Raw genomic sequence first — 26357 nt, 5'->3', positions numbered from 1 at the left:
TCCCAGGGTTGACCATCATATGTATGGAGAAACCCCCAATTTGGACTCCAACCATAGGCTCTGTGGGGCAGAGAAAATAGGAGCGTGGTCTGTCCTAATAATCACAATCAGAGTCTTGTATTCCTGCAAGTCCAATGAAGTGATTTGCAGGTCTTCCTTCTGAATTTTTGCTAACCGAATATTTAGTTTGTGACATTCCCCTAGCTCTCCTGGCTAATGATTTGGCTGCTTATTTTTCAGCAATGTGGTAGAGTGGCCAGCTAGGACATTCCTGCTTCCTATGTCCCCCCTCCCCACAGTATGCACAGTGAATTCACCCTAGGGGTGGGCGCCTCTCTCTTCTTGAGGCAGGGGTTTCCCAGTTTATTTCCCTTGACACAGGATTGCATCCATTGACGATTGTTGCTGGGAGAAAGCCTACTTTTTTTCATCTTCCGGTTCACTTCCCTCCTGGTCTCTACATCACGGTTGATGTAAACCTTGGTGGCTATTTCCAAGAACTCAGAAATATTCATTCCAGTGAAGCCATACAACTTTTGTAGCTTTCTGAGATGGCAGCCCGTGCTTGTGCAACAAATGCTGCATTGACCATTGTTTGGCTTTTGGGAACATCTGGGTTAAAGGCTGTGTAGACACAAAATGCTTACCACAGTCTCTCATAGATTTGAGCCAGACTTTCATTGAAAGTTTGTAGGACTTCAGTGGTTTTTGCCATGTTTACTGCTTTTTGACTCCCAGCTCTGAAAACTTCAACTATGGCTCTATGGAAAGTTTCTAGTCAGTTGAGGCCAGTCATGTGATTGGGATCCCATTGGTGGTCCTTGACTGGGAACTGGGTGTGGGCATTTTGGTCACTGTCCAAGGTTCCCTCAGGTGGGTGCTCTCTGAGGCAGGTTATAGCCCCCCTTGTGTGACCCACATTCTTTGTTCAAAGTTAAATAAGGTCATAATGAGTTGTTTACAATCAGCACAGGTGGGTCTGATGGACTGGATGAGGTCAGCCCTGAACTGAGGCTTCTCCAAGTATGGTGGGGTATGGCTTTTCCAGTTAAATTAGTCCATTGTAGTCCAGAGCTGGTACACATATGTATAGTTTCCCCCTTGAATCTGGCCATCTGCATCATAATAAACCTGAGTTTGGGCTTCGCAGAGTAGGAATGACCTTCTCCCTGCTCCCCCTTCCTCTGAGGCTCCCCATGATCTGAGTTGTTGTTTTTCAGGGACTCCTTCCTGACTGATGGTCAGCACTGGGCTGCCAGGGGCAAATGTCTGTGTGGCCAGCTCTGCTGCATTTCTCAGTGCAGATGATGACAAAGACAGCTGTGATGATGGAGTGGTTACACCTCCTGATGCAGATTGCAATAAAGGCAGCAGTGGAGATGGTGTAGGTGCATTCCCTGGTGTGGATGGCGATAAAGGCAGCTGTGGGAATGGTGTGGGGGGTGCACTTCTGAGCACAGATGGCAACAGGTGAGCACTACTTAGGGAAATTGGCTCACTTTATTCCTTATCATAGCCCATGTAGGAGCAATTGCATAGGGTGGCAGGAGGTAATTTTCATTTGGCCCTTCTTGAATGGGTGGGTTGGCACTGGATTTGGGGTGTACTTCCTCTGGAAACTTTGCACAGTGCTTTTTTGGCTTGGTTCCTGGGACAGCTCTTCTGGGTTTTTGTATTAGGCAAATCCTGGCTTCTTTAGTTGTACCTTCCCTAACCAGAGTGGATTTTGTCTTATAACATATTGCCAGGCATTGATTTAGGGGAACTGGTCAGGGTGCCCTGGTTTTCTGGTTACTGTGTTGTGAACTTTATGGATGATCTGGGGGTCAAAAGGGCCCTCCTGGAGCCAGCCCATGCCAAAAGTTGGCCATTCTAATTCAGAAAGTATTTTAAGCTTTCCTGGCTGGAACTTTATGATAAATACTTCTCTATGGAATACTCGGGGAAAGTTTTTTAGCATACAACCTAATGTGGTCCTACTTTGTGGGTTTCCCATGTTTCCACCTTGTGTCAATGCTGCACAACACTCACTCAGCCTAAAGCTTCATCCATTTCCAGCCACCTGCCTCTCAGGAACTTATGGTACCTCTTAGCCTTAGCAGGTCGGTATAAACACCCAACTTGGAAGAGGGTCCCCTTGCAGGGAGGCCATCCAAACCACCCTTGACTAGATGAGTTCACCACAGAACCATGGATCAGGACTCTGTAATGGCCCTCACTCAGGCATCTCACTCATCTCACTCAGCCTCCACAATCACACACACAACCATCCCTTTCTTTTCTTGGACCTAGAGAAGATGGCTTCCTCTCTTTTCCTAAGGAGTACTGGGGTCTCCTCTTGAGAGCTGATCAGATTCCTGTCCTGTTTTTTTCAGATTAATGCCTTTCCTGGGTTTTGCCCCTGGGTGTCTTACATTTCTGGTGTGAAGAACTCTTTGCTTCATTCTCAAGGTCCCTTGAACTCTCCAGTGTCTCTCGATTCTCCAGGAGGGCTCTTGTGCAGTCCCAACCACTTTTGAATCAAAAGGAGAGTTCAGGGATACCCAGGGCAGAGTTTACCTGAGCTCTCCCAGGCTACTCAGAGATGTCTTGGAGGGCCAATCAACTGTTGCTGCCTCTGACCTTCTCAAGATGAGCCCCCAGAGATGTTGTAGTAGAGAGAAGTCGGATGTGCATGATATTGAAGGCCAGGAGGCAAGAATTCTGAGAAGAAAGATGTGTTACAACTTGCCAAACTTGGAATACACTTGTCCTGATAATAACTGAACCCTGAATAAGAATTTTGGGTTCTTTTTATACAGAGGATGTAGGAGTGGGGTGTCAAATGGTGCTTATATGCAAAAAGAATTTTTGTTAGTTTCTTCAAGTGTTTTATCTGAGTATCATATAGATTATATCCTCCAGGTGAACTTCAATTAACACATATTCTCCACATTCTAGGTAAGCTTTTAGCATGAACCCTCCATATTCCAGTTAATCTTTAATTAACACCTCCCTGAATATCCAAAGCCTCTAGAGTTTATTCATTTCAGTTGGCTTTCCAGGGAACTAGGCATACTTGGATATAGAATAAGTTTGAATTTATGCACAGGCTATATTAATGTGAGGTTGAGTGTATAAATTAGGCCCAGGGTTGACTCAAGAACTGGCTTAAGTACCAGGGGTAGAGACACCATTTTTATTAAGACTTGGGTTCATGCAGAGGAAAAGAGTCACTAGACTGGACCAGATCTTGAAGGTCTTTTAATGCTGGCCTAGGAGGCATGTATTTCCTCTGGAAGTCATTAAATCATGACCTTCATCTGGTATCCATGTGCGGTTTAAAGCAGAATGATCACAGACCCTACTAGAAAAGGTAAAAGGAAAGAGAAGTGATCTGAATTATTGGAAGTTTTGTGTAGAGGAGTACTGGCTGGTGTTTGGCAGCTACTTCAGGGTTTTATCTCAAATAGAAGGCAAAAACAAACTATTTTGAAGCAGCATATTTGGAATCCAGCAGGGGAGGGAAAGGAACAAGAATTAAGGCAAAGCAAAATAGGATGATGCATTGACCGCCACTTCAAGGAATAAAAAGGATTAGTGCCAGAAAAGTGACAAAGCCCAGGAATGTGTTACTTCTAACAATTAAGGGGAACAGCATCACATGATAATTTTCTTCTACAGTACCTTCACAAGTGTTTCTGGAAATTCAATAAATCCTGAATTCAATGCTAATATTTTCTTGTTTGTTTTATTGTGTTATACTTTGGCACTTTGTCAGTAATCTGATCTTTATGGTTCCCGGAGAAACTAATAAATCCTTCATAGTCTACAAACTCACCACAATGTATTCATGGGTGGCTTGATTCTTATTGGCTCTACCTATCACACATTGGCTATAGTTTAAATGGAAAAAAATTCTATCATATGTTTTGGAAATTTCTCCTACATTATTTCTTCAAATGTGGATTTTCAGTTATTCACTCTGCTTCTTCCGGCTCAAACATTTTTAGTGCTGGAACTACTCTAGAGAAAATCTGTAAATCTTATTTTCTTAAAATTTTTCATCTCTTTCATACTCTATTGTGAGGTCTTGATAATTTCCACAGAAATATGTCTCAATTGTCAAACATCTGATGAGTATGTTCAGCTCAGGTAAAGATTTTGCTCTTCATATTTTAATTCAATAATTTATTTTGACCAGAATATTCATTATTTTCATGCTCTCTACTTTTTCTTTATCATATTTATTTGTTCATGAATTGTATATGCCTTTTAAAATTATTTTTAATTGGCTTTTTTTGAATAAACATACAACACAAAAAAATGTTGCCTTTCTACACATGTCTCTTCTGTTACTTTTACTTAACCGGTAGTTCACGCTAGGGTTGGTTTATCCTCAGAAGACTTGAACCTCTGGACTGTCCATGTGTCAGCTGGACCCTGAGTCTCTGTAAATCCAGAGTCTTGCAACTCCTACCCTCTGCTTTATTGGACTTACACAGGCCAGTTAACAGGGAGGTGAAGATGTTCAACCACCAAACAGGGGAACTGAGAGTGCCTACAACTGCAAGCAGGAGAAATGCATCCAGCATCCATGTGGAATCTAAGACCTTCTTGATACTGGGGTAGAGTGGACATCACCATTGCAGGGTCCACAGGATGGAGGAATAAAATATGGGTTAGAGTGGACTTAACGATATTCTACTATGGAAATATTGTGACTAGTAATGGAAGAAATTGTAGCACTGATCTGGAGAAAGCAGCCATGGTAGTTGCAGGGGGTTGAGGGAAGAAGTGATGTGATGTGGGGGCATTTTCAGGACTTCTAGTTGCCCTGAATGATGTTGCAGGGAGAGATGCTGGACATTATACATCCTGCTACAACACACTGTGTAGACTGTGGGAGAGTGTAAACCACAATGTGAACTGTTATCCATGTGGTGCGGTGGTGCTCCAGGGTACGTTTGCAAAGTGCAATGAGTGTGCCACGGAGGTTGAGGGGGTTGTTGAAGTCAGAGGATTGGGGTGGATGTTGGGGGTATACGGGAACCACTTATATTTTTTAATATAACATTAAAAATAAAAATAAATAAAAAAGGGAAAGAAGTATATGAGGTTCCCATATAACACACACCCCAGCCTAACTTACTCTTCCCACATCAACAACTTCATCATTGTGGCACATTCATTGCATTTGGTGAATACATTTCATAGCATTGCTGCACTGCATGGATAATAGTTTACATTGTGGTTTACACTCTCTCCCAGTCCAATTAGTGGGTTATGGCAGGATGCATAATGACCAGCACCTGCCCATGCAATATCATTTAGGACAACTCCAAGTCCCATAAATGTCCCCAGTCATATCTCAAAGAAGCAAAGAATGTTATGTGTGAAAAGAAACAAATCATATGAAATAAAAGGCATACACCTCTATCACATGCCTCCATAATGAGCTTACTTATATTTCATTTAGATTCATGTTTAAATTCACATTAGTTATATTTTTCCTAAGTGAATTAATTTCCCATTTGTTGGCTGCCAAACTAACTTTATTATTAATAATTTTCCTCATGTGCACTGGAATATTAATATGCTATCTTAAGTATTAAAACTTCTTCTCTCTCCATTGAGGATTCACTCCTGTGTGCATCAATGAACTCTTATGAACCTTTAACACAGAAGAAGGATTTTCATAAATATTCAAGTATAGTATTTTAAAATTATAATCTCAGTCCTCTGTGAACTGTTATTTTTTTAAACAAATCAATTGTATTGTCATGTATTAATAAAACTTAAATTCATTCAAAGTGTACAATCAATGGTATTTAATGTCACATATTTGCACATCCATTACTTCATTCATTCTTAAGCACTCTCATTATTCCAATAATAATAAAAAATAAAAACAAAAAGCAAAATCATGACCTCTCCATCTCTCTATGCTTCCCGTCATACACAGCTACTCTTCTTTTTAATTCTTTCATTATATTTGTATTTATGTTTTGTGAAACTGTCTTATAAATAGAATATACTGTTATCTTTTACGTATGTTTATATTTTGTTCTGTGTGGTCCCCCAGTGTCTTATTTTTTTTTTTTCATTTTATTTTCAATGAACTTTTAGGTTACAGAAAATTCTCTTTGAAAATATAGGAAATTCCCATTTCTTCCAACCCTTCCCTCTCTCACATTTTCCCCTATTATGAACATCTTGTAACACTGATATAAAGAGAATTGTCACCAGAGGTTCTGAAGGCGGGGAGAGGGAAGAATAGGTGCAATATTGGTCAATTTAGAGACATTGGAATTGTTCTGCATGAATTTGCAATGACAGATACAAGCCATTATAAATGACAAAACCCATAAAATTGCATGGTGCAAAGTGTAATCCATAATGCTGACTATAGCCTGTGGTTTGTAGCAATTCTTCAATATACATTCACCAATTGACACAAGTGTTCCACACTAATGAAAGATGTTATTCATAGGGGAAAATATGAATGGGGGAGGTAGAAGAGCCATTGATAGCCCCTATGGTTTTGCTCTTACATTGCTATACTCTAAAACTTCTTTAAAAATAAAGTTAAAAAACTACAAGCTCATTGAAAACTGTATTTATACCTAATTCAGAAAATTTCAACACTTTCACCTTCCTCTCCGATTCTAGACTTATCACCTTTCTGAGCAAATGCATTGCTCTACATTCATAAACATTTTCCAAAGTCCCACGTCAAAAGTTGGAGTCTCAATTCCTGACCCCACACTATTCCACATTAGCCTCCTTATCATATCTAGAATCAAACAACAATTTCTTGAAAACTAGAATGGTAGAAATTTCTGTTACAAAGCCAGGAATTAAGAAGGGAAAAATTATATTACAAGGTAGGTCTTCTTTAGTCCATCATGTATTGGAAAAGGGGATATTTTTCCTCAATATCACCAGGGAAGGGCCACCTGGATATGATTGCATTTACATTTCGATAGCTCTTTCTGCCAATTTTGAACCCTTGGACCAAAAACTTCCCATTAATCTTTGGAATAATATTCATCCCTATATATCCTCAAATATTGAAAGGAACTTAACAGCCTCTAAGACTGCAAAATAGCCACAGTGGAGCACAGTGACATGTGACCTTCACTCCTACCTGAAAGGAAAAGAATAAGTCCTTGTTGTCTGTTTGTTTCTGGGGTTACAAGAGCTCTAGCAACCATAGCCTAAGGGGCCATTAACTATCTCTAGTCAGAGAAGGCAAACTTGAGTGTGGTAGGCCATAAATTTATGTGTATTCCCACAACTTAGAACTCCTCGCGTTTACCATTGATTCACTTGTAAGTGATGTGCCCACCTAATGGGCACATCTTTAAATTCCCTTTAAAGTCAGTTCCCATACCCCCCCCCCCTTTTTAATACCAGGATAATAGAAATATATAGTTTTTGCATGTGCCATAGATCTTCAATGTGGTAGAGTATGTGGGGTGCTTTCCAGCTACTTTTCTCTGTCTTATGTTGAGAAAAGACAAGAGTTTCCAATATAAGGCCATGCTCCCACAAAAATGCAAATATTAGTGGAAAGCAATCTGGACGTGGAGGAATGGATCAGTATAACTTGCTGATCTATGGGTTTAAGATGGTTTATAAAGGACTGAGGTGTAAATACATGTGTCAATTTTAGTAATTCAAAATGCAATTTTATTTCTACATTGTTCTTAAGGTACTGGTTTGTGAGTTTTGATTTTAGCATGACTGTCTCTTATCCAGGCACAGACACATTGCCATGTGGGTGACACTGATCAAATGAAAGGCAGGCAGACTTGGGTCTGCCATATAGTATATGTTGTGTGGCTACACTGGGACCTATGTATTCTAGGATGCCCATCTCTACGGACTCTGGAGTCCATGATCCCAGGATGCTCTTCCTAAAACTTGCCCAGCATAAGTCCTTCATGACACAGCATTTTTCTGATGGGATCGACACTAGTTCATTGACTACACCTGCTGCACTGACAAGGTTTAGGCTAAAACTTCCTGGAGAGGAGGTGGCCCCTGGAGCCTTATTGATGAAATCATAGCACCTATGGGTGAAGAGGATAATCCAAACATGTTTTCAACCATTGATTTTCACCTGGGCACAGGACCTCAGATGCAGAGCCTAAGGGCAAAATATGTTCAGTTCACCCTATTGTCTTTGAGGATATGGAAAGGCTTAGCAAAAAGAGGTCATTGGAGAAATCAGATTCCCCTTTCCAGGTCATAATAATATCCTGCACAAACACACACACACACACACACACACATATATGGGTATATCTATCTATATATCTATATCTATATCTATATCTATAAACATATCTGTTTGTGGCTACAGGTTCCATTTCAGCTCTGCCTGATGAATACTTTGCACACATGTAAAGCTTTGGCTGTGATTCATGGAGACACTTCTGCGATGTACCCACTGATTTTTATTTTCCTGCTCCTTCAGCTTCCCCTCTCTGCGTGGTGATTAACTGATCCTACCTGCTTCCACAGAATGAAACCCAGTGTATTTAAGGATGGAGATCTGATTATAGGTGGCTTTTTCCCCCTTTATACATTTCTAACAAATGATGGGATCACCCAGCCTACAAAGGAAGTCTATTTACAGCAGTAAGTGCTTTTTCATTCATTTTCTGCATTGTTATTTGGTTGAATAATGGCTAGGCAATTTGCTGATGGCTCGATGAACATTTTCCACATTACCTGTCCTCCCATTCGCACCTGCTACCCACATCCCAGAATGTGAGTAGTTTATTTTGTTTCTTCCGGCTGCTATTTTTTCTTTGAAAGGGGAATGAGAATATTCTATTTTTCTTCCTTTTAGTTTCCATGACTTTCCCTTTTCCAGTGCTGAAATCCAAGTGAGACAGCCCTCTCCAAAAAGCTCCACTCTCCTTGCCTTTCCTCCTGACTCTGCTGCCACAAGAAGTGGATCAAGTGTTATGTCTTAGAAAACCTATCCTTTGGCATTAGAGTTTGGCTAAAAGGTTTCAAGTAAATGTCTGTTCCCCAAACAAGGGTTTGCTAATTATTCTTTCCCCATGAAGATAGTCACTAATATTCTTACCAAAATGACCCAGGTATCTGTGTCCCCCATGCATGGTCAGACTTCTTACTGTTGGCATGTGGCTACTGTTTGAAATATCTCTGTATCATCACCTCTCATGCTTCATTCATGCCTCCTCGAACAGGCTGCCTGACCAGGTATAAGAGATGAATGCTTTGTGAGCTATTTTCAACTGCAGCTTGATTCTGATTCATGGGGGCATTTAAACTACCTCCGTTTTTAGATCTCTGTGACTGCCAGTTCTATATCTGATGGTGTAATTAATGAATTGATAAAGTGACAATTCAAGGGATCATGTTTCAAAAAAATTGATAAAAAGAAATTCAGGAGATTCCAGCAGATAGTTTCTGCTCATGTGAGAAGTGGGACTTCACTCAGTAAAATGATGTGTTAATGCTTTTTGAAAGTGCCTGAAGCATATAATTTGCAAGCAGTTCCACAAAATTTTGACAGGGGATGGAAGGGTTAGAAATTTGGGACCTCTTTCTCCTTCGAAGGAGTTTGCAACTAAATTTTCTGTCTTTACATTTCTGGATATTGTCTGCCTATCTCTTCCATTCTTTAATACTCCTCCAATGCTTCCCTGCTTATTTCCTCTCCATAATTTTCCAAAATATATTTGTCCCATTGTCATCAATGCCTGATGCGCACACCTCATTCTGAAGGATGCTGCTGATTACTGCCTTTTAATGCAGGAGTAGAGCTTGGCTCATTCAGGGACATTTTGAGCTGAATTTCCTGGGGTAGAAGGCCAGATTTTCTCATCTGTCCCAGCTTGCTTTAAGAACCCTATAAGGCTGAGGGAAAGAGTGGTGTAATGTCTGACAGAAGAGGAGGCACTAACTGCTTTTCTTCTTAGACTCTGCTGTCCACTCAAACCACCTCAGGGGTGGCAATTTGCCTTTCAGGGCTTTGGCCATTTTTTTATTCACATCTAGGGCTTCTCACTTTTTAAGAATAGTGTTGTTAGTGGAATTAACAAGAGCATTTTCATTAAAAATACATTTCATCATTATGTTGTTGCTAGCTTTAAATATTTTTCCATAACATATCTTTAAATATAAAACAACATGAAATTTCAGTTAAAGTAAAATTTAGGTATATTTTCTTTTATTTTGAGTGCCTTTCTGGCCATGTCTCCCTAATCTACAGGTTGATAAATAGATGTGCTTATTCTACTACTTTGTGATTCCTTTGAGAACTGGAAAGATTTTGTCTCAAGTATGTAGTAGATTACTTCGTTTTATATTCCAAAATTATATACTTTCATCACTAATGAAACAGTTCATTATTCCAAGACCAGCTTGATAATGCGTGAAATAGTCACTTAAACACAGATTGGTTCTCTATTTTCTGTTCTGTCCTGTTGATATATCCATGTCTTTCAATGCCATTCCCATTCTGTTTAAAATAATGTGCCTAATTAAATATTGCAATTATTGGTTTCTCTGTTATATTCTCCCCTTAGTGTTCTCAATTATTTCAATAAATTCCTGAACTTACCATATTTCCAGAAACCTCAAACTGTATTAACATTAACGTTATAAATGTCTCAATGATTTTTAAAAATAGTTTTATATACCACTCAAATATTCCAAATGATTATTGTGCTGCCGTCACCAACATCCATTACCCAAATGTGTACATCATCTCTAAGAATATATCCATGCCCACTAAAAAATAATTCCACCTTCTCCTTCACCTCATCCTCTGAGCCCTGGTAACTGGGAATCTACTAATTGTGCTAACTTTTTTTTAAACAATCAATTTTATTGATACATATTCATGAAGCATACAATTCATCAAAAGTGTGCAATCAATGATATTTGTTATCATCACATATTTCTGCATTCATTACTTCAATCATTATTAGAAAACTTCATTAATTCAATAATAATACTACTAAACTTTCATAGAATATTTGTAGACTATTGACGTAGGTGTAATATTTTGGGGGATGTACGAGGGATTGTGTGTGGGACCTCTTACATGGAAAGCTTGTGCTCAACCACTGAATTAGACCCACTTCCCTGTTTGTTATACATTTACATTCCTCAGTAGAGCTTTGTGGTCTTGTTCACAGGTAACAGACAAATTGATTTACAGGTAAATTTACAGTGCATTTATTGTTAAAATATGTCTTAATAATATCAATTACGAATTATATTAATTTTTACTTGTATTAAAATATATAAATGAAATTGCCCAATATTATACCATTATTAATATTAAGAATTTATTATTAATCAACTGCTACCATATCTGTTTCCTATAAAGCTTAATAAATTATTGATATTATATTTAAACATTGTTAAGAATTGTCTATATATGATTGACTACTTCCTTATCAATTACAAATACTTTTCACATTTCCTCTTGGGTTTCCCATGTGAACCTCTTGCTTCCAGCAAGATTGTGGTTTGCTCCTTTCTTTCCATTCTTTTTTGCCTGTTATTTTCTTGCATTAAGTAATATGCTGTCAATGCCAGTAAGGTACAAGGCAATCCTGGAATTAACAGACCTCATCCTGCCCTTGATTTTAAAGTTAATGCTTTTTGTTCAGGGATTCTTCAAGCACAGGGCATCCCACAATACATGACGTATATGACATTCTGCATCAGCAAACTTGGCTAATGGTTTTGGCTCATTCAGATCCTGAATGGGGAGAGTATTAGACTGTGCTGATCAGCCGCTGTGTGGGGGTGATCCTTCCATGCCTGACCTTCAGCCACCTCCAATTTTGATTCACTATCTTTGCATTAAGCAAAGTCTAAGTTCTCAATTTAAGTGCATTTTTGTTTTGTGTTTAATCATATTAAGAAAATACTCTTCTCCTAAACAAATACATTCAGTTAGATGCTCAATGTTCTTTAATGCTTCATCTACTTATTTGAGTGTGTACTTTTTTATCATTGCAGAAAAGTGAAGACTGATAAACTCTTACCTAATTCGCTAATAGTACTTTTTTACGATTATTTCATATTATTTTCTCCTTGGGATTTGTCATGGCTATGGTGCTCCTTCTTTTTCTATATTGTGGAAGAGATTCCTACTAGATAATTCATTTTTTTTCCATAGGGACTATACCATCCTACTTCCTTGTAAAATGTGTTTATAAGACACATATAAAGAAAAATGAAAACTTGAAAGCCAAAGTGTGTAGCTCTAAAGATACCCTAGATTACAAAAGTTAAATCCATAATTAACCAGAGGTAAGTATATGTATATCTGGATGAGGATAAAATGCATCCTTAGGAATTGAGCGGTAGGTACATTTATAATAAAAAAAGGTTCAAATCTTCACAAACAAATAGCAATTATTATAAATATATAATATCCTCAAACAAATAAATAATGAAACAAGGTATAAACAAGGCATCATAGTGAAAAATTTCAATATTTCTCTCTAAAATGACAACATATATCTACTAAACATAAATTATGTTTGAAAAATTTGACAAGTTTGATTGATTGAGCATATGTGGAAACCTGTGTCCAACTGTTGAAATGTACAGTAAGCGATAGCTATTAGTGTGTTAATCAAGCCTGTGAAAAAGACTGTTTGTAATGGATGCAGGAGACTTTTGTTCTTGGAAATTCAGTTGCCAGGTAAAAATATGAAAGGAATTTCATTTGTCCTGCAAAAGGGGCTATTAATAAAGGAAGTGGAACTGTGCACAAATCAACAAGATGAAAAGAGTAAGGGTCATATGAAGGGAGTACAAAGGAAGATCTGAGATTAATTGTTAATGTTATTAGGATTGTAATATTTTGTTTAAGAAATGGTTAAGAGACTTCCTAGACATCATGACACCTTTCCCTTTAGTACACTACAGTGTTTCCAGTCCTGTTAGGTATAGGTAAGGATCACCTTGCACTTCATCAGTTTTCTTCTCCCAAATATTCCTGCCTTGCATGATTCTTCCTAATCGGTGCTCTGACATTCTTCCCAGTATGTCACCATTGGAAGAGGGCATGTCCACAACTTGATGGGGTAGAATCTAAGGCTAATTGATTATCAGTCTTCTTGTGGACACTTCTCACCAAACAGATATTATGCCCCTCTGCCTCTCTCATCCAATTCTGCTTATGCTGTGGACCTGAACTTTTGAAGAGATATACCCTTCAGTTGGAATTATTCTAAACTCATGACAATTATCCTGCTATTATATAAACCATTTAATAATGTGTTAATGTGAAAAAATAATTCTTGTTTCCTGATATAAAGAATAAATTAAAAATTCTTTATGAATTTTTTCACTCATTACACTTTCCTTTGTAAACAGTATCATCTTCTTCCAAAGATGCAAAATTCAGTCATAGCCTTCAAATGTCTTTTAACTCTTTTAGGATTAGCTGATTTCCAAGGCTTCAGAAGCACTAATCTAGAATGAGTCCATTTTTGCGTTCATCCTTAATTTGGTCATTTTATTGACTTTGAATAGAATCATGATTTGAGTCTTCTGCCTAAATATAACTTTGCATTCCATACAGGTTTCAGACCAAGAACTACCAGTATGTTCTGGCCTTGGTTTTTGCTATTGAAGAGATCAACAGGAACCCCCATCTTTTGCCCAACATTACTTTGGGATTTGATCTGTACAATTCACTACACAGTGAACAGAGGACATTGGAGAATCCCATCATATGGCAATCAGGGCTGGGCAAGGACATTCCTAATTACACCTGTAGGAAAGAGAGCAAGTCTGTAGCAGCCCTTACAGGAACAACATGGGCAGTTTCTGCCCAGATTGGGACACTGCTGGAACTCTACAAAATTCCACAGGTGAGCCTCATTAGATGGGAGGGAAGATAAATTAATGTTTCCTTTACTAATTTCAGGGACCTTAAAAGAAAAGGTCAAATGAAGGAATTGTGTTTACTCATGTCTCAAAGGGTACAGCCAGTACACAGTGACATGATGGGATGTTCACATGTCATTTTCTAGAACATATGTGAAACCAAGTGAGTAAGAGCCAAAGGAGTTTCCTAGACCATTGAGACTGGTCAAGTAGCTGCCAATATGCTCTCAGGGATTGGGAGATTATTAGAAAGTAAGAAGAGCAAATATTTCCTTTTTCCTGTTTAAAACATTGTTTAATGAACCAGTGAGTAGGATTTACAACTCTGCTGAGGCTCAGGGCCCAGCTGCAATTTGGTCATTCTTGAGGTTCAAGTCTCCTGGATATACACCAACCCCAGTGCCAACCACAGGTGCAGTAAAAGTGACAGAAGAGTCATGTGTAGAAAGGTCACATCTGAGTCCACCTCCATCACACTGAGGAACACAAATTCCAAAATAGGGCACTGAACTCCAGAGTCAGCTGCCATGATCATAGTCCTGTGTGTCTCTATAGCCCTCAGGAGCACCAGTACCTGGAGTTGTATCTACTTACCCAGGTCAGCTAACAGGGAGGTTGAAGTTGGTCAACCACCACAACTAGGAATTGAGAGTGCCTACAACTCAAAGTAGGAGAATCACATCCATCAAACATGTGAGATCTGAGTGCCCTCTTGATATAGAAGTGGAGTGGATTTCACCAATCCAGGGTCCACAGGATGGAGAGGTAAAATATGGATTAGAGTGAGCTTACTGGTATTCTACTACAGAAATATTCTTACTAGTGATGGAAGAAACGTAGCATTGATCTGGAAAAAGTGGGCACTATAGTTGCTGAGGGCAGGGAGAGTGGAAGAGAGATGGGATGTAGGGGCATTTTGGGGACTTGGGGTTGCCCAAAATTATATTGCAGGGACAGATGCTGGACATTAATATCTTGCCGTAACCACTGAATGTACTGGGGGGAGAGCGTAAAGTACAATGTAGACTCTAATCCACATGGTGCAGCAATACTCCGAAATGTATTCACCAAATGCAGTGATGTGCTACACTGATGAAAGATGTTGTTGATGTAGGAGTAGTGGTGGATTGGGGTGTTGGGTATGTGGGACTCTCATATTTTTTAAGGTAACATTCTATGTGATCTATGTATCTTAAAAACAAAAGACAATTTAATAAAAAATAATACATTGTTTAATATTCATCAGGGCTGATTTTGTGCTTCTGACCAATCTTCTTTCTCATACCGGCTCTTTCACGCCTACCTTTAGCTTGCTTTTGGCCTCTATGACCCACAACTGAGTGATGATGGCAAGCGGTCATCTCTTTATCAGATGGCCCCCAAGGACACAACTCTGGCCCTTGCAATGGTCTCAGTGATGCTCCATTTCAGCTGGAACTGGGTGGGACTAGTCATCTCAGAAGACAATAGAGGTGTCAAGTTTCTATGGGACTTGAGAGCGGAGATGGACAAAAATGGAGTCTGTGCAGCCTTCTTGGAAATGATCCCTGTCACTGAGAGGGCATATTCTTCAAAAGACTGGCAATATCATTTCCAGATCAGAGAATCATCAGTGAATGTGACTGTCATTTACGGTGACTCCGACTCCCTAATGGGATTGAGCTTTTGGAGATGGAGACTCTTAGTTTTAGGGAAAGTTTGGGTTACAACCTCACAGTGGGATTTTACCACCAGTGAGAGAAACTTTTTACTTGACTCACTCCATGGGGCCCTCATTTTTTCACACCACACTGCTGATATGCTTGGTTTCAAAACTTTCATCCAGACAGTTAAACCTTCAAAATACCCGGAAGACTTTTACCTCACTAAATTGTGGTACATCTCTTTTAATTGCTTGGTTTCTGAATCTGACTGTAACACTCTGGAGAATTGTCCTCCCAATGCCTCCTTGGAGTTGCTGCCTTGGTGGCAGTTTGACAAGGACATGAATGAAGGAAGTTATAATGTTTATAATGCAGTGTATGCTGTGGCTCAGAGCCTTCATGAAATTCTTCTTCAACGAGTAGAAACACAGTCAGTGGAAAATGGATTCGGACTGGTGGTTTACCCTTGGCAGGTAATACCTCTTCCATTGAACAGCATGTGTATTTCACTACATGTCATAATCATAAATTTCTTGGAATGCAGCATATGCTCAAGTCAGGAAGTTTAGGGCTGTCTCTTGAAAAGTGCAAGAGATGATTTGCTTGTTCACTGTCTAGGAGGTAAATCTAGCCCTATGCAGAAATGGTAATGAACAGGAAGGTGCCAATGGCAGGGTGGGAAGGAGTTATTAATCAATGGCAATGCTTCTTGTTACTAAGGCCCTCAACTTTCTGCCCACTTAAAGTTTTAATATAAAATACCTAGACCACTTCCATTGAACAATTGCATGACAGCAGGGACAAACTAGTTTTTGAATTAGCTTTAGGCACTTTGTTAGATACTGTATATAAATTATATCATTTAATTCTGCAAGCTCTTCAGATATTGATGGCTTTGCTTGGGGAGAATTCAGTTAACAATTGAGAGTGTTTAGATATGATTCTTCTAATAATGTTTGTCTGTATCCCACACTCACAGATTTTTTTCATCCCATTGTATTTGGAGTTTTCCCCTGAAACTTAATATTTTATGCTATGACATTTTAGTCCTCCTTAAGGTTTCTTTTTTTTTACTTAATTGAATGTTAATAATAAAATTGCCTTAGGAAGCAGGGATTACAGAGGATCAGGGATGTTCTGACCTTGGTGATCTGTCCTTGATCAGAGGACCCACTTCCTCACAGGTGTGTCTCTTTTAGCTTCAACCATTTCTAAAGAACATCCAACTTAACAATCCTGCTGGTGACACAGTGTATTTTGATGATGAAAAGAAATTGGAAGCCAGTTATGACATTCTCAACTTTTGGAATTTTCCAGAAGGTTTTGGACTTAAAGTTAAAGTAGGACAATTTGACTCAGCTGTGCCACGAGATCAACAATTGTCTATATCTGAGGAGGTGATAGAATGGGCCATAGGATTTTCAGAGGTGGGTAGGACCCAATTACCATGCATAGTATTACAACAAAATATCAAAAATCTTGTCATGGAGATTATAATAGGCAAGTTTCTCTAAGGAAACAGAATCAACAGGCGATATCTGTGAATAGTATGAGATTCAATAAAAATTCTCTCATGTGAACATGGGGATGGCCAAGTCCAGATTCTTCAGGCAGGCTGAAAACAGGGGCTCCAATGAAGGTACCATGAAGGCCCTTGATCAGTTCCCAGGAGACGTTGCCTGTCCAAACAGGAGCTGGGAAATTCTCTCCAAATCTTGAAATCAATTCCTGTTTTAAGGTAGTCTGATTGTAAAAAACCTTATTCATTGTTGACAGAAATCTCCCTGGTGGATTGTACATGTAATCAGCCATTTATGCAGTTTATTACATGATGATTAACATCCATAAATATCCTTTATAACAATTAGCCCAGAGTTTACTTGACCAAACAGTGACCGTGTTAATACATTAACCTAACCAACACAGAGGCTTTATACCCTCCTTCCAGCTAAGTACATGACCAGATTTTTAGTTTAACCACTTACCATTTCACTTGATAAATTTTCTCACCTACTATCCAAAGGGTGGAAAAAGAAAACATTTATTTAAAGATACATATCTAAGTTATTATATTTCATATCATGTAATAAACCTGATATCTTATCAATTAATTTGACTTAGGTATTTGAAATTTAAATTTGTTGGTGCTCCAATACTTCAACCTTCTAAATACTGGTGAATTAAATGCTCACTGTTAAGAGCATGTATCTGATTTCTTCCCAGACTCCCAAATCTGTATGCAGTGAGGAGTGTTCTCCTGGATTCAGGAAAACCTTTCAGGAGGGAAAGGCTGCCTGTTGTTTTCTTTGCACCCCCTGCCCAGAGAATGAGATTTCCAATGAGACAGGTAAGTTTATGCCCACAAAAAAGTCCCCAAATCTCCTTTATATCCCCAATTCATACAAGGTATTAGAAAGAATCTGGAGGACAACTACAGAAACAAAATTCTTCCTTCCTTTGTATAGTAATTTCATTTTTACAATAAAAAATATTTCCCTTTGAAATGACACCAATTCTCTGCCCAGAACTAGCTTATTTGAGTCATTGTTCAGACACATGTAAGGCCAAATAGTCTCTAGGAATCCCTTTAGTTGATGCCACCAAATTAATACACCTTTCCTCCCTCTCTTGGAATTTAGTACATGGTGTTACAAGTACCTGATTTCCATATTGAGTGAAAGCTTGTTTAGATTATATTTAAGTAATGTGTTTAGACCTTCCTCAGTTTCTGTGCCTAAAACTGTTCATGACACAGAGCAGCTGCTCAGAATGTTTGGGAATGATTTTAGAAATATTTATTTCTATTGTGTACAAAATGAGGATGATGTAACGTACCCTTAATGAGGAGTTTTAGTTTCCACTCTCCTAAAGTTCCCAGGTAATTGGGGAGAAAACATAGACTTTTTTTGTCTATGCTTAAAGCACACAGTGAATGTTTGACCAGGAACCTGTTGACCCGTACCTGCATTGGGAGGACGGGTCTTATGGGGTCATCAGAGAGGCAGGAACTTAGTATTATATAAAATGAGTGAAGGGAGGAATAAAATCTTGGCCAAATTATTATAAATGAAGAAAAGGAAACCACCACTGCATATAATATTCAGAGATTCAGAGTACCCGAAAAGAGTTTCAATGTGACAGGATCACACAGAATATTGAGGATAGGGTTTGAGATATGATGTAGAATAGTCTTTAATATTCTTTTCGTAATATAATTAACATCTTGAAATTATTCATATTCATGATATTAAGTTATAGAATCACTTCTATGGTGGTAAATTTCTAATTTTCTTTTGGTGATTAGTATGCAATTTAATTCCCTGAAATGGTTACTGTTGTTTCAGCTTTTTGAAACATGTTTTCTAATGATATAACCTGGATTTAGTCAACTTGGGAAAATGATTCATGTACACATTGGTTATAAGCAAGTTTGAGTAAATGCTCCATGTGCACATGTAAAAGAATAGTATATCTACAAAGTCAATTCCCACACATTTGGAGATTAAGAAATACACTATTAAATAACCCATGGTTTAAAGTAAATAGTATGATAGGATTTATGAAAAGTTTAAAATTGAAATTGCCACATTTCATGTCTTATATGATAAGGCTAAAGGTATCCTCAGAGAATGATGTTTAATGTTAAATTTTATATACCTATGTATGTATTATTAGTATGCATATTTAAATGTAAAAAAATCTGATGTTTAAGTATCACGAGCTAAAATAATAACATTAGAGTAAACATAAAGATAGTGGAAGACTGAAAATAATAAGTATAAAAAGAAAAAGTAATAAAAGGCAAATATGAAAGAATAAAACTCAAAGCTAAATCTAATGAAAGACAAATTGTTAGATAATGATAAATTGATAGATAATGATAAAAAAAGTTGCATAATAAATAGTGAAAAGACTTAAAAGTGGGATGTATGTACAGAAATATTAAATCATAAAGGATAGTAAAAATAACTTCATTTCAATATATTTGAAAATTTAAATGAAATTCTCAAATTTCCCCAAAAATAAAGGTTAAGTGTCCCAAGAAAAATGGAAAATCTGAAAATATTCGTATCTACTTAGGATATTAAACCATAGTTTAAAATGACATATCTATTAAAAAAATTGGGGGACCAATGACTTCACTGAAAAATGCATCCAAACTTTCAAGGAAAAAAGAATCCTTATCTACTCAAACTTTTCCAGATATTAGGAAAATGTGGAAAAATGCACATTTAATTATACTAGAAGACCTTAACATTGGTACCAAAGTCTGATAACATTGCTGTAAGAAATAAAATATTTAGGTCAATTTTTCTCTTGACACTAAACTCACATTTGCCGTTAAGAAAAGCTCCAATCCAAATCCAGCTATATAACATAAAGAACTTATTGTGATGAAGTTTATTTTATGCAAAAAAATCGGTACATGAGCACCTCGAAAAGGAGAAACCATCATTTCAAAAAAAATTCAGGAAAACATTGAATAAAAGTGAGCATCCATTCAATATTTAAAAATAAATAACAAAACCATTGTTTACCAAATTAGAAATAGAAGGGAACAACTTAAGTTGGATAAAATCTGTAAAATAGATCTAGCCAGTGAGAAATCATTCCTAGCATATATAGAGTGTTTTTACTAAAGCACAAGAGAGACAGAAAATACAGCAATAAGAAGGGCATGGCTTGAGCACAAGCTCTTTCCTCAAAAACATCTTGAAATGTGCAATGAACATATGAGCTCGTGTTCAGATTAATTACTCTCCAAGAAATTCCAAACAAAAGTCATAGTGAAAAAGCTCCAAGCATCCCCCATAATAGCAAAAATTAAACAACATCCACGTCAAGGGTCTCAGAGAACATGGTAGAACTGGAAAGAATGTTGATTGCTGGAGTTTAAACTAGTGTAACTAGTTGGAAAAGAGGATGGCATTATTTACAAAGATGAGTATTTAAGTAGCTTATGGCCCAGTAATGGAACATTATATTTGTACTGGATGTCTAAAGATGCCCTTATGAGTATATGTTATCCACCAGTGTACAAGTTTTAAGAAGAACTGAACGAAAACTCAACATTGAATGAAAAGAGCAACTCCTATCCAATTGAAGGTCTGAATGTCGAAAGAAGGTCAGAGCTCTAAGAGAAAGTTTGAGGGGAGAAAAATAAACAGATTATAACACACACTTTCTTGAAGTCAATGCAAGTTGACAAAAATGGATAAAATTACCCAATGTGTTTCTTTTAGGGACTTATAAATAAGTTAAAATTACTGAACATGAGCTGATGACACATTGCTTTTCTCACCAGATATGGATGAGTGTGTGAAGTGTGCAGATCATGAGCATGCAAACAGTGAGAGAAATCACTGCCTCCAAAAAGCTGTGACCTTCCTGGCTTATGGAGACCCTTTGGGGATGGCTCTGGTCTGCACAGCTCTTTGCTTCTCTTTCCTCACCGCTGTTATTCTTGGGGTCTTTGTGAAATACCGAGAAACTCCCATAGTCAAGGCCAATAACAGGATCCTCAGCTACATCCTGCTCATCTCCCTCAAGCTCTGCTTCCTCTGCTCCTTACTCTTCATTGGTTGCCCAAACACAGCCATCTGCATCCTCCAACAAATCACATTTGGAATTGTGTTTACTGTGGCTGTGTCCACTGTTTTGGCCAAAACAATCACTGTGGTTCTGGCATTCAAAGTCACTGCTCCAGGGAGAAGAATGAGGCAGTGGCTGGTTTCAGGGGCACCTAACGTTGTTATTCCCATTTGCTCCCTGATCCAGATGACACTCTGTGGCATCTGGCTGGGAACCTCTCCCCCATTTGTTGATAAAGATGCACACTCTGAGCCTGGTTATATCATCATCGAGTGCAATAAGGGCTCAGCCATTGCCTTCTACTGTGTCCTGGGATACCTGGGCTGCCTGGCTTTTGTGAGCTTCATTGTAGCTTTCCTGGCCAGGAACCTGCCTGACACCTTTAATGAAGCCAAGTTCTTGACCTTCAGCATGTTGGTGTTCTGCAGTGTTTGGGTCACTTTCCTCCCTGTCTACCACAGCACCAAGGGGAAGGTCATGGCAGCTGTGGAGATCTTCTCCATCTTGGCCTCCAGTGCTGGATTACTAGGCTGCATCTTTGCCCCAAAGTGCTATATTATTTTCTTAAGGCCAGATAGGAACACTCACCATGGGTTATGGAATAAAACACATTCTGGGGGAAATAAGTCTTCTTAAGTTTTATCTCATTTGGTTCCTAAAACAAATAGGGGGACTGATGACAATCTATTCCATGCTTGCATTCAGGTATTAGATAAAAATATAATGTAATTTATCCTCAATTAACACATGAATTTCCTACATTCTCTCAAAGTGTTCAGGAACACATCTTTCAGCCATCTACATTTTTAACTTTAAATTATATTTTTTTTCCTCATATCAAATACACTCATGAAGATGGGTACTTTGCATTCATTTTGTGTGTAATTACCTAATTTACACATATTCTCCCACTTTGTTTTGCACTTCTGTTTTCCTAATTTCCCTTATAAACACTATCAACATTTCCTTTCTTTCATCTCTTTATGGTAGTCTTAGTGATCCAATACCATTTATGGACTATTCCTTATTATCTCCCAGTTTTCCATGACCAGATTTTAAGAATAATAGATTCTTATATATAAACAACTCATTTTTCTGAACTTCCTAATGTATTTATTTGACTTTTCCCCTCTTGAACAAATACCACAATATTTTACTATGCTCAGTATGATTACCACTTGTATTTTATAATTGATAGTACATTTCCTTCATAATTACTGCACCATTTCTGGATTTGTTGGAGAGAATAACCTCAATATGTCTAAGCGACTCAAAAGCGTGTCTGGCAGAAATGCTGATTGTAGGGAGGAATGATCTAAAAAAAATGGGATTTGTGTTCTCCTTTCTAGCTTCTGTAGATTCCAGGTTTGATCGTATAGAGAATGCAGAAAGCTTTATGGGCTGAGCATTAGGTTCTGAAATGCAGTGTGTTTAATGGTTTACTCTGATTTCAAGAAATAATCATGGCATATTATTCCATTTTATTAGTTGTAAAATTTAAGATTCACTTTGCAATTCAGAATCTTACTTAAATTATGGTCCTAATTGAGAACATATTTTAGAGATGATTTCTAAGAATATCTGACATTTATTTCTGAGAAAATAACATATTCTTCTTTTGCAATTATTGAGAATTGAATTACTTACTAGTATCAATTAACTCAGAATCAAATTTTATTCTCAGCCTTAGCAAGTAGATCAAAGGATTTGAATCATTATCCACCCCATTGTGTTGAATTTCTCTTTCTCTTTTATTAGCCAAGTATGTAAATATTGAGGAAACAAATGGAGAGAGAAGGAGGAAAGAGAAAGTCAGAAAGAAAGTGAGAAAAGAAGGGAGAGAGGGAGGGTGGGAGGGAGGGAGGAAGGAAGGAAGGAGGGAAGGAAGTAAGAAAGGAAGGAAGGAAAGAAGGATGAAAGGAAGGATGGAGGGAAGGAATGAAGGAGGGAAGGAAGGAAGGAAGGAGGGAAGGAATGAATGAGGGAAGGAAGGAAGGAAGGAAGGAAGGAAGGAAGGAAGGAAGGAAGGAAGGAAGGAATGAAAGAGGTAATGTAGGGTAAGAACTCTTGTAAATAAAATCAAATTCATTTTTGGAGATGCAACTTTCTGCCCATTGGAAATACAGTGGTAATGATGATGTTCAAGATCCTTTCATCTTACTCAGATTGTTCATTTTCAAATAGCCTTTTTCATGATCTGTATCTCTAAGATTTCACATAAATGTAATGGGCCTGTTTTATAAGCCTAGACCCTATTTGGTCTTTGAAAATTCTCTTAATCTCCTAAACTTCAATATAATACCACCTGTCATGCTTATCTAATAATATAAAGTGCTATGTGGATCCAACAAATTGATGACTGCCTTTTGAAGTGAGGTTCTTTGAAAAAGTCTTATGGATTAATTTTTCAAATTTACATAAATACTGCTTTATGAGAAAAAATGCAACTGGAAGAGGAAGGACAAGCACTAAAATTAATTAAGTACTGTGCTGTATACTTTCTGTTTGCCCATCTGCATCCATTCTCCAGCCTTCTCCTCCAGGAAATCATGATGGGAAAAAACAACTCCTTAAGTAAGGAGGAATGGTGTTGGTACCTAAGACTGTTTTTGTTTATTTTCTTTCATTTGACCTTTGGAAATGGCTTGTCAGAAGCTATATTAAAATACTATTAGATTTGGGTTGGAAATATATTTAAGTTATTGATTAATTTTGGGAAAGCTCATATATTTGCAACAGGCAAGTTTTCTCTCTCAGGGTTTGGCTATCTCTTTCCATTCTCTCCTCTACTCATCACCATTCATTGATAATTTAGGTATATATGTGTATTTTGCATATATATATAAATACATATAAGAGTAATAAATTCTCCTATTTGTTGTACGTAATATGAAGGTCTTTTTTATCTCTGCTACATTTTCAAAGGTTATTCATATTGTATACAAAAAGCATTATTTCTCTTACTTCTTGGTTCACATATTTCTTTAGGCAAATTCTCCTTTCCTTTTCTTTCCAATTCTTTATCTCTCTTATTTCTTTATTTGTTTAATATGATATGTAGTCTTAGAGTTGCTCATGGAACTCCATCTATTTCTCATGTCTTAAGTGGAAAATTTGTCAAAGATTTCATGATCACCTACGGTGACTATGGCAAATTGTTTTATCATAACCATTTAAGATAAAAAAACTATTTCTTTCATTCTAGATTGTTCAGACATTTATAATGATTTGGACAATATATTTTTGACTTTCCTCACAGTGTATATTTTTTCCTTTACCTGTTAACTTTAAAAATTTCATTAATAAGACTTAATATGAATTATTGAGAAAAACTTTAATGGGCCATTCTGTGATGTTCTTCTATTAGACTGGAGTAAATTTGCATGAAGTGTTATTGTATTTGTTTAAATTTACATTAGCCTATAATTTTTCTTTCTAGTGTTATCCTTATTGGATTTTTAAGCATACAAATGAGAATAAAAATGTTTGTTAAATGAATGGATGGAAGAAATGACTGGATAGAGGGATGGATGAATGGAGAGAGAGAGTCAAAGGGAAAAAGTTGGAATGATTTGATGGATGAATGAATGGAGGAAAAGATGGAAAGAGAGAGGAATGGACAAAGGACTACATAGAGGAATAGAAGGAGATTAGTACAACTGATAAATAGAGAAACTGAATGAAGGTAGAGTGAGATGATAACACTGAATGGGTGAGCAAATAGAGGATGAAGATACAGAATATCTAAAATAAAATCAGTCTAACTGTTGACTGTCTTTATAAAGATAGACCCTGTGATGCTCTTATGCATGCTATCATAATTATATAAGGTCACTGCATAACTTGGATCTCTTTTGGTTTCAAGCAATAGAAAACAGAAATTAAATTTGCTTTAGCAGAAGAATGAAGTTGATTGCATATATAAATTATATCTTCTCCATCAATCTTGAAATGTACTTCCTCCCATTGCTAAAATTGTGTCACATGCTCATTTTTGACCCATGGACTGCACTAGGTAGAAAGGAATATTCTAATAGTTTAAGACAAAAGAGCTGATGCCAGGTGTGTAGGTCAGTTTGATAGCACCCAATCACCTATTTTCTGCACAATGAGAAAGAAACAATTCCCTCAAAATCTGTGGTTTTAGAATTGGAATAAGACTCACCTAGATATTGGGAGCTAGTCAACGATTTTTAAAAGCATATACATTATTTCATTTTAAAATTCCAACCATGGTGTTAATACCAATATGTTAATTGTACTGAAATGTTGTTGAAGAGCATGTCTGCATGTATCATATTATATCACACCCACAAATTAAATAACTTGTCTGTTTTATTAAGAACAAATCCTTATGGCAATAAGAGCTAAAAACAAAACAAAGAGCACTGTATAAAATAAAGTGTCCACAGTCTAGGAGAAAATATTCTTAATACATATACCTGGAAAACTCCCTGATGCATTAATATATGCTGAATACCTCCAAACAGCCCACATCAGAAATGGACAAAACTTGAAAAAAATTTGCAATTTATCATATAAAATGACCAACAGTACTTATAAATTAGCTTAATATATTAAAAGCCTTGATGACCACAATATATTCTAACCCACTAGAATGGCTAAAAGTGAAATCTTTTCCTTTTCAAAATGAAGAAAAGAACCAGGTGATGACAATAAACAGCTTATAATTTTTAGACTGATCTATTACTTCTTTTTTCAAAGGAATTGGCTGTTTTATCCATCTCCATATGTGTGCTTCTGGGAAGAGAATAAAGAGAATTAAAAATGAAAGAGTAGAATGATATCTGAAATCATCTGGTAAACTTCTAAGATTCTCAGGAAGTATTGAGTCCAGGGAATATTTTAGTATATTTCCTCCTATATTTTATGTATTTAATTTACTTCCAGCAAGTATCAGGAACACTGGTCTGAATCTGAGCAAAAGGATGCTGTAATCTGTACCCTTTGTCTTACAGATGAGGTAACTGGTCCCCAAATCACAGCAAATTAGTTGTGGGAACAGTAAGCAATATCTACTCTTAAGTGAAATTTATTTATTAATCCCTTCATTTTTCCTTCATCATCATCATCAGTAAGAAGAGGTGGTTCAAAAGGTCTTATCACTTTCTTCATGTACTATTTTGCCTATACCAAAATGATAAACTATATTCTTTTGAGCACTGTTGTACAACGTGTGCCACAATGTGCAAAATGTTTTCTATGGGGGGAAAA

General features: G+C 37.2%; 1 protein-coding gene across 1 annotated transcript; it reads left to right on the top strand.

The window, feature by feature from the left end:
- The first annotated feature begins 1237 nt into the window (after window positions 1-1237).
- LOC101425541 (vomeronasal type-2 receptor 116-like) lies at window positions 1238-21758 on the top strand. The gene is made up of 6 exons (XM_071212786.1): window positions 1238-1470; window positions 13580-13871; window positions 15197-16003; window positions 16730-16957; window positions 17754-17877; window positions 20836-21758. The coding sequence occupies exons 1-6, from the start codon at window positions 1238-1240 to the stop codon at window positions 21756-21758; spliced, it is 2607 nt and encodes an 868-aa protein (XP_071068887.1).
- Window positions 21759-26357: the final 4599 nt, after the last annotated feature.

The sequence above is a fragment of the Dasypus novemcinctus genome, chromosome 30 (genome assembly GCF_030445035.2).
Source record: "Dasypus novemcinctus isolate mDasNov1 chromosome 30, mDasNov1.1.hap2, whole genome shotgun sequence".
Lineage (NCBI taxonomy): Eukaryota > Metazoa > Chordata > Mammalia > Cingulata > Dasypodidae > Dasypus > Dasypus novemcinctus.
The sequence above is the reverse complement of the archived record's forward strand: the minus strand, read 5'-3'. Positions and strand labels throughout refer to the sequence as shown.

Bases quoted from the DNA above. Each gene is read 5' to 3' on its own strand.
- LOC101425541 (XM_071212786.1), top strand. From the start codon at position 1,238: ATGGTCAGCACTGGGCTGCCAGGGGCAAATGTCTGTGTGGCCAGCTCT. The intron at 13,872-15,196 runs GTGAGCCTCATT...GCCTACCTTTAG, and splicing joins AACTCTACAAAATTCCACAG to CTTGCTTTTGGCCTCTATGA. The intron at 16,004-16,729 runs GTAATACCTCTT...TGTCTCTTTTAG, and splicing joins TGGTGGTTTACCCTTGGCAG to CTTCAACCATTTCTAAAGAA.